Consider the following 13,731-nt stretch of genomic DNA (forward strand, 5'->3'; position numbering starts at 1 on the left):
CAGACTTGCCATATTCAACTTGTGGCTATTTTAAACTCTGACAACTGACAACTGTCATGCCTGTGAGGGGTGATAGTAAAAACAAGTTCTTCCACAGAAGTTCTCCAGTGATGAAGCTTTACTCATGGCAAAATGAGCATTAGTGTCTAGTTTCATTATTTGGGTCAAGTTTGGTATTTGCTTTTGTTTTGAAATGTTGCAACATATAAGGTACAGTGATTTATAACCTGAAATGTTGCACAGTATGGCTTTAATCTACTGGCTCTTTAGAACTTTATGTTACATGTACACAACCTGTTCCTATGTAATACAAGACGATATGTAACCGTTTCTAGGTGCAAAAGGACAGATTATGTAAGAGACTTTTTTTTTCTTTAACATCTAAGCTGCAGATTTGAATCATATATAATATAATGAAGATTACTGTTTCTACCAAAATGCATCTAAAGCTGTTTTTGTTACTACATTTGTAGTAGTTCTCAATGGCAGAGTGGTTAGCATTTCTGTATTGCTGCAAGAAGGTTGTGAATTTGATAATCGTTTAATAACTAGGATTTTTGAGTGGAGTCTGCATGACATTAAGCTGTCATTAAGCCTTACTTTCATATACACCAGATATACCTCCTACTGTTTTAGGAGCAATTGATCTGTAATTCCATAATGTGTCATTGAACTGAACCCATCACAACCTCTCTCTAAGCTTGCATGAGAAACTGGATGTAATTTCATTTTATGTATTCTAATCTCCTTATTTGACTTTGAAAGACTTAGTTTCTCAGACCTGCTCCTCTTTCCAACCCATATCACAAAGATGATCTGTTATATTTCAGGCTTGTTCTTGTTATTGGTTAGAGGCGGTTGGAGCATATCCCAGCTGCCTTGTTATTGACTGACAAATATTCACATTCATTCACTCACTCACCCACTCACTCACACTTCTGCAAAGTCTTTTCTATCTTTGGTCTATCCAGAGTAAACAGAGTGGTTAAAACAAGCTCAGAGTTGGCATAATCCCCATCCAGCCAAGAAACATGTCTGTCTTCAAAATGGATTTTCTGTGTGACAACAGAACACGGCGAGGTTAAAATTAGAGTTTGGACAACACAGGATGCAAGTTGACCTGACCTGGAAAGGACTTGGGCCTCTCAAAACAACTATCGTTTCATATCATTTTTTTTCTCTCTCTCTCTCTCGCACTTTAGCCAAAGATCCAAGATGCCTTTATGTTTTTTCAAAACTCGGCTACAGTAGCCTAGAATTAGCTTGATGTACAACACAAATACATGACTGTGCATTGTACAACCTCTTGTGTACAAACTATTGCACGATGTGAACGCCTGAGGGTGTTGAGCGTGTTTTCCAGATTGAATCTTGACTGCCTCATGGACTCTCCCATAAAATCAGACAAATGAGCGCAGAAGAGGAGAGACACGCCTACCACACTCTCAGATTGCGCATTTCTGACACGGGTTGCCATTTCCTGCGTTTCTGGAGACGCTTCCTAAACATGTCATTTGGCACCTTTACGCACGTATAAGAAATTGTGTAAACGTCTAAAATGTTGCACCGCGCGTAATGATGATACAAAGAGAGAAACTGCTTTTACACTTTAAATGTTATTTGTTGATTTACGCGTTTTTGCTCGTGCAGGGACCAGAGAGAGGCCGCCGCGCCCGCCCATAGACTGTGCGTAAAAACATGGCAGGAGTTAGTTTGAGAAAAGGCTTTATCTGGCATCCCCAAACATTCCCGAGTGAAGGGGGGTCCAAGGGGCGTATAGCACCGCCTCTAGTCCAGCAGTGAACTTTGTCACAAATAACGCCAAAGTGACTTTATTCCAGTTATTTGACACTCTCTGCAGCAGAGGCAACGACGTAGTCAACTGTTTACACGATGTACATGTGGTTGACAGCGTTGGCTGGACTCGCGATTTTATCTCTCTCTTTTCTCAAAAGTTACTTTGGCCCGTACTTTGCCGCGGACTGCGCTTATATCTGGAGAAGTCTTAAACTGGGCATAAGGTTAACCAAGTACAAGAAGAGTAAACCCTTTTATAGTTTGTTGGATCACTTTTTGGATGGAGCGAAGCGGCATCCTGACAAGGTGTTCGTGCACTTCGAGGGACTCCAGTACACATACGCGGAGGTGGACAGGCAGAGCAGCAAAGTGGCCCGCGCGCTGCAGGCTGAGGCGAAACTCAAGGAAGGGAATACAGTGGCTCTGTTTTTGCCCAATGAGCCCGTGTTTATGTGGACCTTTCTGGGTCTGGCCAAACTGGGCTGCCCCGCCGCTCTGCTCAACTTTAACATCAGGTCCAAGTCTCTGCTCCATTGCTTTTCTTGCTGTGGGGCCAAAGTGCTCATCACTTCCCCAGGTAAATACACTAGTATAGCCCCATACAGGAGGAGGAGGGTGCCCACTTGGGATAATACAAGTTACATCTGTATCCTAACTGGGCACCTATTAGCCTTATCCAATCAGACTAATAGATATATGGGCTGTTTCATGTTATTTCTGTGAAAATCCAACCCATCTAATACACATTCACCCTACTGAGTGAAGGGTCACTCATGCATGTCGCTAAACTGACTGACCTTTACATGGGGTGATTTTGGAAATGTGGTGTCTCTAGGTCAGTGAACTTACTGAACTGCTGTTCCAAGCGCACAATGAATCTCCCCTTACAGTTACACCAGTCTAGCCGTGTGCGACACTGGGCTTGAATTACAAAGATGAGTCTGATAGCACTGTCTCAGAGCCAGTTTAGTATATGCTCAACACATAATAGTGATTCATAGCTGATCTGGAAGTGTGTTATTGTATATATTTAAAAAAAAAATAATGCAACTTTTGTAGTAGTAGTAGTTGTGATAGTAAAAGCAAAAGTTTAAATCTCTCTGCTAGTATTTACAGTTTACACAAATTATATCCCGACCTATATTTCTGATGGAGAATAAGTTCTTTGAAGTATTTCCACTTTAGCACTTCTCAAGTTTGTTTCTTCTTTAGTCTGTGTTCTGTACGGCCCAGATACTGTGGCATACTATGGCATGACTACCTGTTCCATGTGCTTGTATCCCAGAGTGCATTGGGAAACCTTACAGAGGCCACATGTGTGGGATTACACAACCCCCTTTCTCTCTGACTTGGCCTCAGCTAAGGTTGTTTTCACATTTTTGCATTTGATGATGTCAGTCAGACAGAAGACAGGAGCCAGTATAATGTTCTACAAGACAGATAAATATGTGGCAAATGTTTATTTGGGTCGAGTCCCCAAATTCATTAAGTCGTGTGCAATAATGTGTGTACAAGCACTCTTGTGTAATTAAACGTCTTCATCACCTCATGACACAAAACAGTTTGAGTACATTTCTCCTGAGAATGAAGAAGTTGCACTTTATCCCATATTTTTGATACAGTGGAGATTTTATTATTTAAACTGAAGTATTAATGTTAGAGCGCTGTAGAATCAGAGGTGCAGTAATGAGATCAATTTAATTTTGTTAAATCATTTATTCCTTTTGCTTCTTTACATTTGAAAGAAAAATACAATACTTTCTGCTCCACTACATTTCTAAAAAGAAAAGAATATGTTGGCTGCATATTTTGTCCCATTAGAAGCCTGATGCTGACTGTAGAACAGCAGGTGTAACGTCAATGCCACTGACTCACTATTAAGAAGAAAGTTGACCGTACAGGTGGTGAACTCAGGCGTAACCGTCATGTTTTTGGAGCCAGTTCCTTGAACATGAACTTGGTTGAATATGTTTATTTTTTGGCAGAGCTCCAGGATGCGGTGGAGGAGGTGCTGCCCACTCTGACGGAGCAGGGCATCTCTGTGCACATCCTGTCGGACAGCTGCAGCGTCCCGGGCATCAAGCCTCTTTCGGACCAGATCTCAAATGCATCAGACGAGCCGCTGTCCCAGGAGCTCAGAGCCAATGTGACCATCAGGAGCACCGCCTTGTACATTTACACGTCAGGGACCACAGGTGAGAGCAGTCCACTGACCAGAGGAATTACTGGGCCTGTCGGGAAATTAAAACTACAACAAAGTATCATGTCTTTCCTGTTGGCACAAATGAGCGAAGGGGAAATGACTGGTTTCAAACAAGGTAGTATTTTTTTAGTCACACAAGAACGATTTTTATCTTTTCAAAGGACCTTTAACATGATTAATTCCTAGGGCATAAACCGCACACACATGTAAAGTCAGGCCATGATGAGGACAAGGTGTGGTGACATAGAAAATAAAGTTTTAATGTGCCCTAAATCGACCTCCAGTGAACTCCATGTATGCTCCGGCTGCCAAGTGTATGTAGAGTAAAAGTCACTTGCTACAGAAAGGTTGATCTACTTGACAAAGGAAAAAAAAGTATCAGAGATAACAAGCTCAAAGTCAATTCTGTGTATGTGAGACTTGATCACATTATTATTTCAAAAACTCTTGTGCAAACAACAGTAATATTATGTAGAGAATAATTTCTAGAAATAGGCACTAATGCATTGGAGGGGCAGAGTATGTGAATGTAGTTGGCAGCAACAAAAGAAAAAAACAAAACATTTCAAGTTGTTTCAATGATTGCTTTGTGCACCAAGCATTACTTCCTCAAATTCTTGCCTAAAATTTTGTGCCATTTCATCTTCTTTCACTTATTAGGCACTTAGAGGCTATAACCAGGCACATGACTTCTTTTCTTTATTTGACTAATGTGGTTTGTGCATTGTCCCTGATCAAATACAATAAATCAATTCAAATTCAAACTATGGGCCTTAAACAAGGTACAGCTTTGACAATAGCCATTTCTTATTGAGAGATATACCGACAGACAAGATCATTTACTGTAGGAAAAAAGTGCATTCTCAAAGTTATTTTACTCCCCTGCCAACACAATTGTCCAATATTCTCACTACAATAGAAGGTCATGGTTGGGAAAGGATTAGCTTACCCAACACAAGGATCAGGAGAGGCAAAGATCCATTTCGTAAACGCAGTCTGCGCCAAACAAATACCCTGTTGTGTTCAGGTATGGGACAAAACACAGAATTTAAAACGTTTAAGGCTATATTTTCACTGATGAGAGTTTCAAAGATCTATTTATACATGTAGGTCTATGTATAAGATACTTATCAGTCCAGTGGTTCTCAATTGACTTGCCTTCAACCCGCCTTGGCCCATATAGAATATCACTTTAGTTGATATTTCTATTTGGTGCTGATTCAAACCATTGATCATAAAGCTGTTTAACACAATTTAACATTAATAGATCGCCACTTCAGGCTGTGTTCTAGTGCAGTGGTTCTCAACTGATACGACCTTGGGACCCACCATCACCCGAGGATGACAAGCAGTGACCCATCCATCCATCCATTTTCTTCCGCTTTATCCGGGGCCGGATCGCGGGGGCAGCAGTCTCAGCAGAGATGCCCAGACTTCCCGATCCACGCACACCTCCTCCAGCTGTTCTGGGGGGACCCCGAGGCGACACCAGGCCAGCTCGGAGACATAGTCCCACCAGCGTGTCCTGGGCTTTCCACGAGGTCTCTTCTTAATAGGACATGCCTGGAGCACCTCCGGAGGGAGGCGACCAGGAGGCATCCGGTACAGATGCCCTAGCCACTTCAGCTGGCTCCTTTCGATGTGGAGGAGCAGTGACTCTACACCGAGCTCCTCCTGGGTAACTGAGCTCCTCACCCCATCTTAAAGGGTGCGCACAGCCACCCTGCGAAGGAACCTCATTTCAGTTGCTTGTATCTCATGACCATAGGTGAGGATGGGAGCGTAGATTGATCGGTAAATCGAGAGCTTTGCCCCCTGACTCAGCTCCTTCTTCACCTCAACAGTCCGATACAGCGACCGCATCACTGCTGACGCCGCACTTATCCGTCTGTCGATCTCACTCTCCATCCGTCCCTCACTGGTGAAAACGACCCCGAGATACTTGAACTCCTCCACTTGAGGTAAGGACTCCCCACCGACCTGAAGAGGAGATGCCACCTTTTTCCGGTGGAGAACCATGGCCTCAGATTTGGAGGTGCTGATCCTCATCCCGGCCGCTACACACTCGGCTGCAAACCGGCCCAGAGCGTGCTGAAGGTCCTGATTCGTTGAAGCCAACAGAATAACATTGTCTGCAAACAGCAGAAATGAGATCCTGAGGTTCCCAAACAGGACACCCTCCGGCCCCTGGCTGCGCCTAGAAATTCTGTCCATAAAAGTAATGAACAGAACCAGTGACAAAGGGCAGCTCTGGCGGAGACCAACACGCACCGGGAACAGGTCTGACTTACTGCCGGCAATGCGAACCAAGCTCCTGCTGCGGTCATACAGGGAACGGACAGCCCTTAGCAGGGGGCCCCGGACCCCATACTCCCTGGAGGACCCCCCACAGGGCACCAAGAAGGACACGGTCGAAACGCTTTCTCCAGATCCACAAAACACATGTGGACTGGTTGGGCGAACTCCCACAAACCGTCGAGCACCCGATGAAGGGTATAGAGCTGGTCCAGTGTGCCATGACCAGGACGAAAACCACATTGTTCCTCCTGAATCCAAAGTTCGACTACTGGAGTTGACCTTACCGAGGAGGCTGAGGAGTGTGACCCCTCTGTAATTGGAGCACACTCTCCGACAAGCAGTGACCCAAGTGAAAATATTTTCTTTCAACCTTTAAACACTGCAGTTGGAATCCTTTAAAAGACTGTATTTTCCTACTACTAATTATTGTTAATTAGACTAAAACAGTAAACCCCATAGACCATTTACAATAATATGCTATTTCAAATAGAAAATAGAAATAGAAATAGAAATAAATAGAGATAAATATTTCAAATTTTTGTGGAAAACGATGTATGGAACTACTATCCCCCTGCTGTTTCCACAGGTTTGCCTAAAGCGGCTGTTGTGACCCATGAGCGAGTGTGGGCCGCCTGTTTCATCCAGGCCGCGGTCGGAGTCACTGCTGATGACATCTTCTACATCAACCTGCCCCTGTACCACAGCGCGGGCTTCCTCATCGGGATGGCGGGAGGCATCGAGAGAGGTACAGTACACATAATACATAAAGTTATTATGTACTTAAAATATACTTGCTGCTGTATTCAACAAACTACAAAATGAACTATGATGTGATTCTCAACTCATGAGCCACTTTGACTAATGACGACAAAAGCCACTATGGGTCAAAATACAACATGCTCGGTTTGTTTTTAGTATGTCTGACCATCATACTTAACGTGAGTACCTGCTCTCTTGTCGTAACCCAGGTATGACAATGGTTTTGAGGAGGAAGTTTTCCGCCTCTCAATTTTGGAACGACTGCCGCAAATACAACGTGACAGTGATGCAGTACATTGGTGAGACTCTGCGGTACCTCTGCAACACGCCCAAGGTAAACAGAAGACTACATGGTACCACAGAATACTGTTTTCGGTGTTGTCTATATGATCTTTCCTCTTTTACAGAGAGACGAGGACAGGCAGCACAGAGTGAGGTTGGCCATCGGGAACGGGGTCAGGACAGACATTTGGACTGAGTTTTTGAGTCGTTTCGGGGACATTCACATTCGGGAGCTGTACGGAGCAACCGAGGGGAACATAGGATTCATCAACTACACAAACAAGGTCGGGGCGGTCGGGAGGATCAACTACCTTCATAAGGTAAACAGGCTTACATGCAGATGACTAACTCATCCCTATATCCATATTAGTTTGTTAGCATTAACCTCTTACCCCCCACTTTAACCGAACACTTTATCTCCAGGATAACACCTCATATTGATCGCATCTTTTTTTGTGTGTTTTTGTTGCTATTTCAACTTTTTTTCCCGTTGCTTTTTTGACGTGTTTTGTCCGTTTTTCCATCCCATTTTTGAGTTTTTGACTTTTTCAGCGCTTTTTTGTCGCATTTTTCATCCTCATTTGCGTTGCTATTTTAACTCACGCTTTTAGATTTGGGTAAAGCCAAACTGGGGGAAATGGGCTCGGTTCAGGTGGGGGTGAAGAGTTTAAAGTATAGTTTTACACCTGCACTAAAATCGCATACGTCAGGAAAGGCATCCAGGTCATATCCCTACATCAATGTCAGAGACTGCAGTTTTGGAAAAGTGACCCCACAGCCCTTATAATAAATGACTGTAATTGTGGAATTGTTTTGAATGATTTCTCATCTTCACAGTCCCCTTTTTTGATTTGTACGTTTTCTTTTTAGTTTTTCTTCCCTCACACCCTGATCAAGTTTGACATTGAGAAAGAGGAGCCGGTCCGAAACTCTGAAGGTCTTTGCATTGAAGCTTCTCGAGGTAAGAAGACACAGCACCACAATATCAATGAAGTTATAGATTTGGGATGGAGGAGAGGGACCGGATATTACTCCATGGATGAAGCACTATTTTTTAAACTTGATGTTGTTTGTTTTTGTAATTAGATTGGAAAATGTCTGGAACTGGCAGGGTTTTGTTCCAAGTTAGATATTATTTAGCATAATTTACGTATGCACCGTAACCCTAAAGGCTCCATGCACACTTTTATATCTTGTTTTCTTCAGGCGAGACTGGGCTGTTGGTTGGAAAGATCACCAAGAGGTCCCCGTTTGTGGGATATGCCGCCAATAAAACCCAGACTGACAAGAAGAGGCTCCATGACGTCCTGAAGAAGGGAGACCTGTACTTCAACACCGGCGACTTACTGCGGATCGACTCGGAGAAATTTGTCTACTTTATGGACAGAGTTGGGGACACGTTCAGGTTAGTAAATTTGCCTTTCGTATACCGCCTGAGATGCTAATTTTGAAGCTTGTTGAAGCCTATTTACTAGAGGTTTTTTTTTTTAAACTTAATTCAGATGGAAAGGTGAAAATGTTGCTACATCTGAGGTCGGAGACATCCTCACGACGGCAAACAGCGTCTTGGAGGCAAATGTTTACGGCGTTAAAGTTGAGGGTATGTCACTGCATTCTGAGACCTGTACATTCTCTACTGATCTCGCTTGGCAATTTTGATGAAGTTAATAAATATAATGCCAAGTTTTCATTGGTCTACACAATAACAATGAATAAATGGCACTTGGATAGAAGGTGTGGTTTTCAGAACTAGCTTTGTAGATGAAAACAATAATTCTCAGCTGAAAAAGTGAGCAAGGAAAGACTAGAACTAGTTTGGTTTTAGAGACAGATTCCACACCTGAACTCCAAATATTTCAGGTCACGAGGGCCGGATCGGGATGGCAGCCGTTACTCTTAAAGAAGGAGAGGATTTCGACTGTGCTGATGCCTACAAACAAGTGGTGACCTACCTCCCCGCCTACGCCCGGCCACGATTCTTAAGGATTCAGGTGAAAAAAAAACTTGATTTCGCTTCATTTCAGGGAATAAAATATTGCTCACGAGCCATGTCAGCCTTCTGTTATGAGGATTATCACAGAAACATTGTTGTTAAAGTATGTCTTGGTTTTACAGCCATGTTTGGAGGTGACCGGGACTTTCAAGATGAAGAAGGTGAAGCTGGTGGAAGACAGTTTTAACCCAGTGAACATCTCAGACCCCCTCTACTTCCTGGATACGGAGAAAAAGACTTATATTCCTTTGACTGAAACGATTTACGACGCCATAATGTCCCGGGAAATCAAACTTTAACTCCGTGTGTTTCAAATGATCCTGAAGGCAACTGAACTAACTCAGGGACAGGCGGACTTTCCAACTCCTTTGAGGACATTTTTTTTTTTAGGATTCCCTATGAAGCTATGCCACGCAAGGTTTTGTTTTGGTGTTTGTTTGTGTTTTTTTGGCCAAGAAACTATGAATTCATGTAGCCTAATTTGTGTATTTTTCCATTACCGTAACAAAAGTTAATTGTATGCTTGACAGCGGCGCACAACCTGTCTGCCTCACGAGTATGTTTACATGTTACAGGCAGTTTTTAACTAACAACTAATGTAATGTGCTTGTGTTTTTGAAGTCTTAATGTATTTTTTTTTTCTTTTTTAATGGGGAAGCATGTGATCTACACTAAACTTCCTGTATTTGATCATGTGTTGAATGAGTTGAATCATGGGCAGCGCAATTATATATATTTTTTCCAAAATAATGTCTTACCGCTCATTTACTTCAACATACAGGTGGCCCAGTACTGCTGTAATGTGGCCCGCGACAAAAAACGACAACACAATAAAAAAAAGCAACAAAAACACACGACTAAAGAGTGATGAAAAAGCGACAAAAATCAACAAGAAGGCAATGAAAGAGGGACCAAAATACCAGAGAAGAGAGACCAAGAACATGACAACCCCCCCCCCCAAAAAAAACAACAACGAAAACACGACAAAAAAGTTGGGTTAAGTTTTGTAAGTCTTAGCTTTCAAATACGGCGTCACCTTATTCACCTGGGCGCCGCCTTGAATTGAGCCCGCCCCTTTTCTCCTGTCAGTTAACACAGGACTGGAGAAGTCAAGACAAACTCAGTCACTACACGAAAACAAAGCCGATTTCACGCCGCGCAGAGAAACGGGGCAGTGTTGACATGTTGGTGCACGTGAACATTGGACAGTTTACGCAAATCAATCGACTAAACAGAACATTTTCCCTCGTTCTCCGTTTAAAGGAATGGGCTTCGCGCTTGACCGGAAGTGCCAGAACAACGGAAGTGCCGAGACAAGGCAAAAAGAGGCAAAAGTGGGCGGGGCGGAATAAAGTGGATAGGCATAGACCGTTAAAAAGAATAGGCTGTAATCCAGTCGAGAAGCTTTCAGATTTGGGTAAAAACCAAACTGGAGAAAAGGCCGACCGCCTTTTCTCCAGTTTTCTCCAGTTAAAAAGTGGGATTAAGAAGTTAAAAATACATTTCCAGCTGCAAATGTTGCTAAAATAGTCACTACTTGCCAGCCAATCAGAATCGCCGTAGATGTCACCAAACCAAACTGTGCTCTCCATCATTAGAAAATCCTCTGACATATGGATGATATTAACTTGCAGCAGAGTTGGAAAAAATGTTTGCAAGCTGTTAATAAATGTAGCCAACTCCCCGTCCCACGGAGGAATTCTTTTAGCGGTTTGGGTGTGTCCACAATCAGACTGTGCATACCACATTCAAAACAAAACTTACTTTAAAAATGATTTTATTTATTAATACAGTGATATACTTAGAAATGTGTCGCAGAGGGAGAAACAAAAGTGAACGGAAGAGAAGTTAAAATAAATAAAAACAATGTCACCCACACAGTTAAGTAATGAACTAGTGTTGGGTTGAAGCAGTGTTGTCATATCAAAAGAAAAGTCGTACTGATGTGCCATAATAAATTGTCTATTAGTACAAAAATACATTTCAGGGCACACAATACAGCATCCAGTATAACAAATAAACAAAAGGGACCACTCTTCAAGCAGCCCCCCTCAAGAACATCTTTTAAAATCATTGAAACCAAGCACTTCTCTAGTTTGTAAATAAGAATAAAAAGTTTTCTGACTGTTAAAAATGCCTTAAGTAGTGTGTGCGTGTGTGTGTTGTGTGTGTGCGTTTGCGTGTGTGTTTATGTGGTATAGTGTATGTAGGTAGAAAAGTCTGGTTTATTACTGCTTCTGTCAGTTCCAAGGCTCAGGGTATAACCAGAATACAAACATCACCAATGTAACTGCTTTGACCTCTTTTTTAAACAAACATTTTCTCTTTTATACAAAATAACAAAGATGTACAAAAGTTCATTTACAGAGAACCAAGGCCATATGCTAGCAATATGTACAGCCACAATTTAAACATCTTCTAGCTTTTTGAATTTCCTCAGACTTCATATGCATAGCAGTAAAAGAAAGCATACCTTTTCAACAGCCTCAGTTATTCTCGAGTGTGCTAATCCAAGTTCACTGCTTTAGGAGAAAAATGCAAAGAGACAACTTTTTCTTCTGTGTGTGTGATCAGGTTGAACTCATGGATCCGATGTTTCAATGGTTCACTGAAAAGTTAATATGCAGATAAGGCATCACTGCTTGCAGTGTACGATGGGGTTTTCATGTTGAACTTAGTAGTCGCAGGTTTTTGGACCTGAGTCATAGCACATGCATAGATCTCTAGACAGCAGGAGTTTGTAAAATCAAGTCATATATTTATCTACGGTAAAACGTTGCTACAAAACTTCAGTGTTAAACAGAGAGCCCCGTCTCTGATACTAATACTTAACCTTCACTTAGTGTTTTAAATGATGCCTACGACTTCTTCTTCTTCTTCAGTCTGGCTCAGCATTTCTCCAGTCCTCAGAAACCCTTCGGGAGTGAAACGCATGACCAACCCACTCACAAGAGGGAGTTTTCACTGTGAGTGTTGCTTTCTATAGTACGCAAAAACAAGTTTCCAAAAATCTCCTTTTTCTCGCATTGCTCTGACCGTTTACAAAATTTGCTAAAAATGTCAAAATGAGTTCATTCAGTCTGTGGCACTGGTCATGCATTCCCAACTTCAGTCCCATAGTTTAAATAGCTTGTTTTCATCTTTATTTTTTGCAAGCCTTCAAAGCACCGGAGGAAAAGGTTTATGAAAAAGGACCTAGATGTGAGGACTCCACAGACTCTCCTCATGTGGATGATCTTTTCTTTTTTTATGTTGGGCACAGTAAACATGTGAGAGTCAAGTTCGTACTTCATTGAGCTTTCTGTTCCCGTCCAGTGGGAGCAGGGGGGGGCAAAGCGGGGCAGACACAGCGCCCCCTGTCGTTCACATTCAGTAACAGGCCAGCTGTCGCCCTCTTCAGAAGTGGTCAATGAGCACAGACACACAGTTTGCACCCACCAGGTAGTTGGGGTCTCCAGGGAGGGATTTGTTCTGCCACGTTTTGGGATCACCTGGAGAATAAAAAAGATATGTGTAACATTAGCTGCAGGGAGCCTCTCGGGTTTCAACAATGAACAACCCCCCCCCCTCATTCTCACACAAACCAGGCACAAGATCACACCAATGACAATACGGTTTCAAGGACCATTTACCCCTTAATTACAAGCCTCAACCTCATCCTGGTACTAACAAACAGTCTTTGGACACGCTTTCTATGTGCTCTTTGTAGATGCCAATGTACTTTCTCACACAATCAATAATCCCTGTGTGACTACAGAATCCAAAAATTGATCTAGTCAAAAAAAACTGAGAGTGACAGATACTGTGCTGTTTGTTTTAACTTGTGGAGAGCTTTAGTTTTAACATGACATAAGTGAATTCTGTGCTAGTGCTGAAGCATAATGCAAGTGTGTGAGAAATAAACCGCACTCAAAGCCTTTTAACAACGTTTATGACTAAATACAGTGGTTTGTGGTAAAGTAAACAATCCAAAACACTGAGAGCGCACTAAAGGCAGTTCAAGTGCTTTGGGGCTCCTGTCCCAGGGAACTCTGTAATACACTCCCTTCACTGCCGGCTGAGTGCTTATAAAACAAAATCCTTTCCTCCTTGAAAAACAAGTTCCTCTTGTCTAATGTTGAATAGAGAATGTTACCTTTAGCCCACATTAATTAATTTAGAGAAGTAGGGATTTTAATCCACTAATGCTACTTTAATGGGCTCAGCAGAGCCAACTCTAGCACTGTGTACACAACAAATGGCTTACTCCTCATTAATGTTGTACTTTTCTGTTGCCATAGTAATCCTTTACCATCATCTGTTCTCAAATAAAAATGGTGCATGCACTATACATTTAATATCAAAATAGGTTGAAACCATGTGAAGAAAACAATAAGGAAATGGGGGGAGTGTGTTAACG

General features: G+C 42.3%; 2 protein-coding genes across 9 annotated transcripts in view; one reads left to right on the top strand and one right to left on the bottom strand.

Moving 5' to 3' along the window:
• The first annotated feature begins 1,661 nt into the window (after positions 1-1,661).
• slc27a2 (solute carrier family 27 member 2) lies at positions 1,662-10,142 on the top strand. The gene is made up of 10 exons (XM_079567860.1): positions 1,662-2,374; positions 3,783-3,992; positions 6,885-7,043; positions 7,267-7,391; positions 7,465-7,659; positions 8,210-8,300; positions 8,546-8,744; positions 8,842-8,939; positions 9,200-9,330; positions 9,455-10,142. Exons 1-10 carry the CDS (start codon positions 1,894-1,896, stop codon positions 9,629-9,631), a joined length of 1,866 nt encoding a protein of 621 aa, XP_079423986.1. The 5' UTR covers positions 1,662-1,893; the 3' UTR covers positions 9,632-10,142.
• Positions 10,143-10,958: 816 nt separating this feature from the next.
• The window catches only part of tjp1b (tight junction protein 1b), a 52,908-nt gene continuing 50,135 nt past the window's right edge, over positions 10,959-13,731 (bottom strand). For 4 of the 8 annotated variants that reach the window (XM_079567306.1, XM_079567307.1, XM_079567303.1 and 1 more), the window contains exon 29: positions 10,959-12,823. In XM_079567306.1, coding sequence (XP_079423432.1) covers positions 12,729-12,823 — 95 coding nt within the window. In that variant the 3' untranslated portion in view covers positions 10,959-12,728. The remainder of the gene's footprint in view (positions 12,824-13,731) is intronic. The other 4 variants (XM_079567301.1, XM_079567304.1, XM_079567300.1 and 1 more) reach the window with 1 other exon arrangement.

Source organism: Gobius niger (genome assembly GCF_951799975.1).
Source record: "Gobius niger genome assembly, chromosome: 12".
Lineage (NCBI taxonomy): Eukaryota > Metazoa > Chordata > Actinopteri > Gobiiformes > Gobiidae > Gobius > Gobius niger.

Bases quoted from the DNA above. Each gene is read 5' to 3' on its own strand.
- slc27a2 (XM_079567860.1), top strand. From the start codon at position 1,894: ATGTACATGTGGTTGACAGCGTTGGCTGGACTCGCGATTTTATCTCTC. The intron at 2,375-3,782 runs GTAAATACACTA...ATTTTTTGGCAG, and splicing joins AGTGCTCATCACTTCCCCAG to AGCTCCAGGATGCGGTGGAG. The intron at 3,993-6,884 runs GTGAGAGCAGTC...CTGTTTCCACAG, and splicing joins TTACACGTCAGGGACCACAG to GTTTGCCTAAAGCGGCTGTT.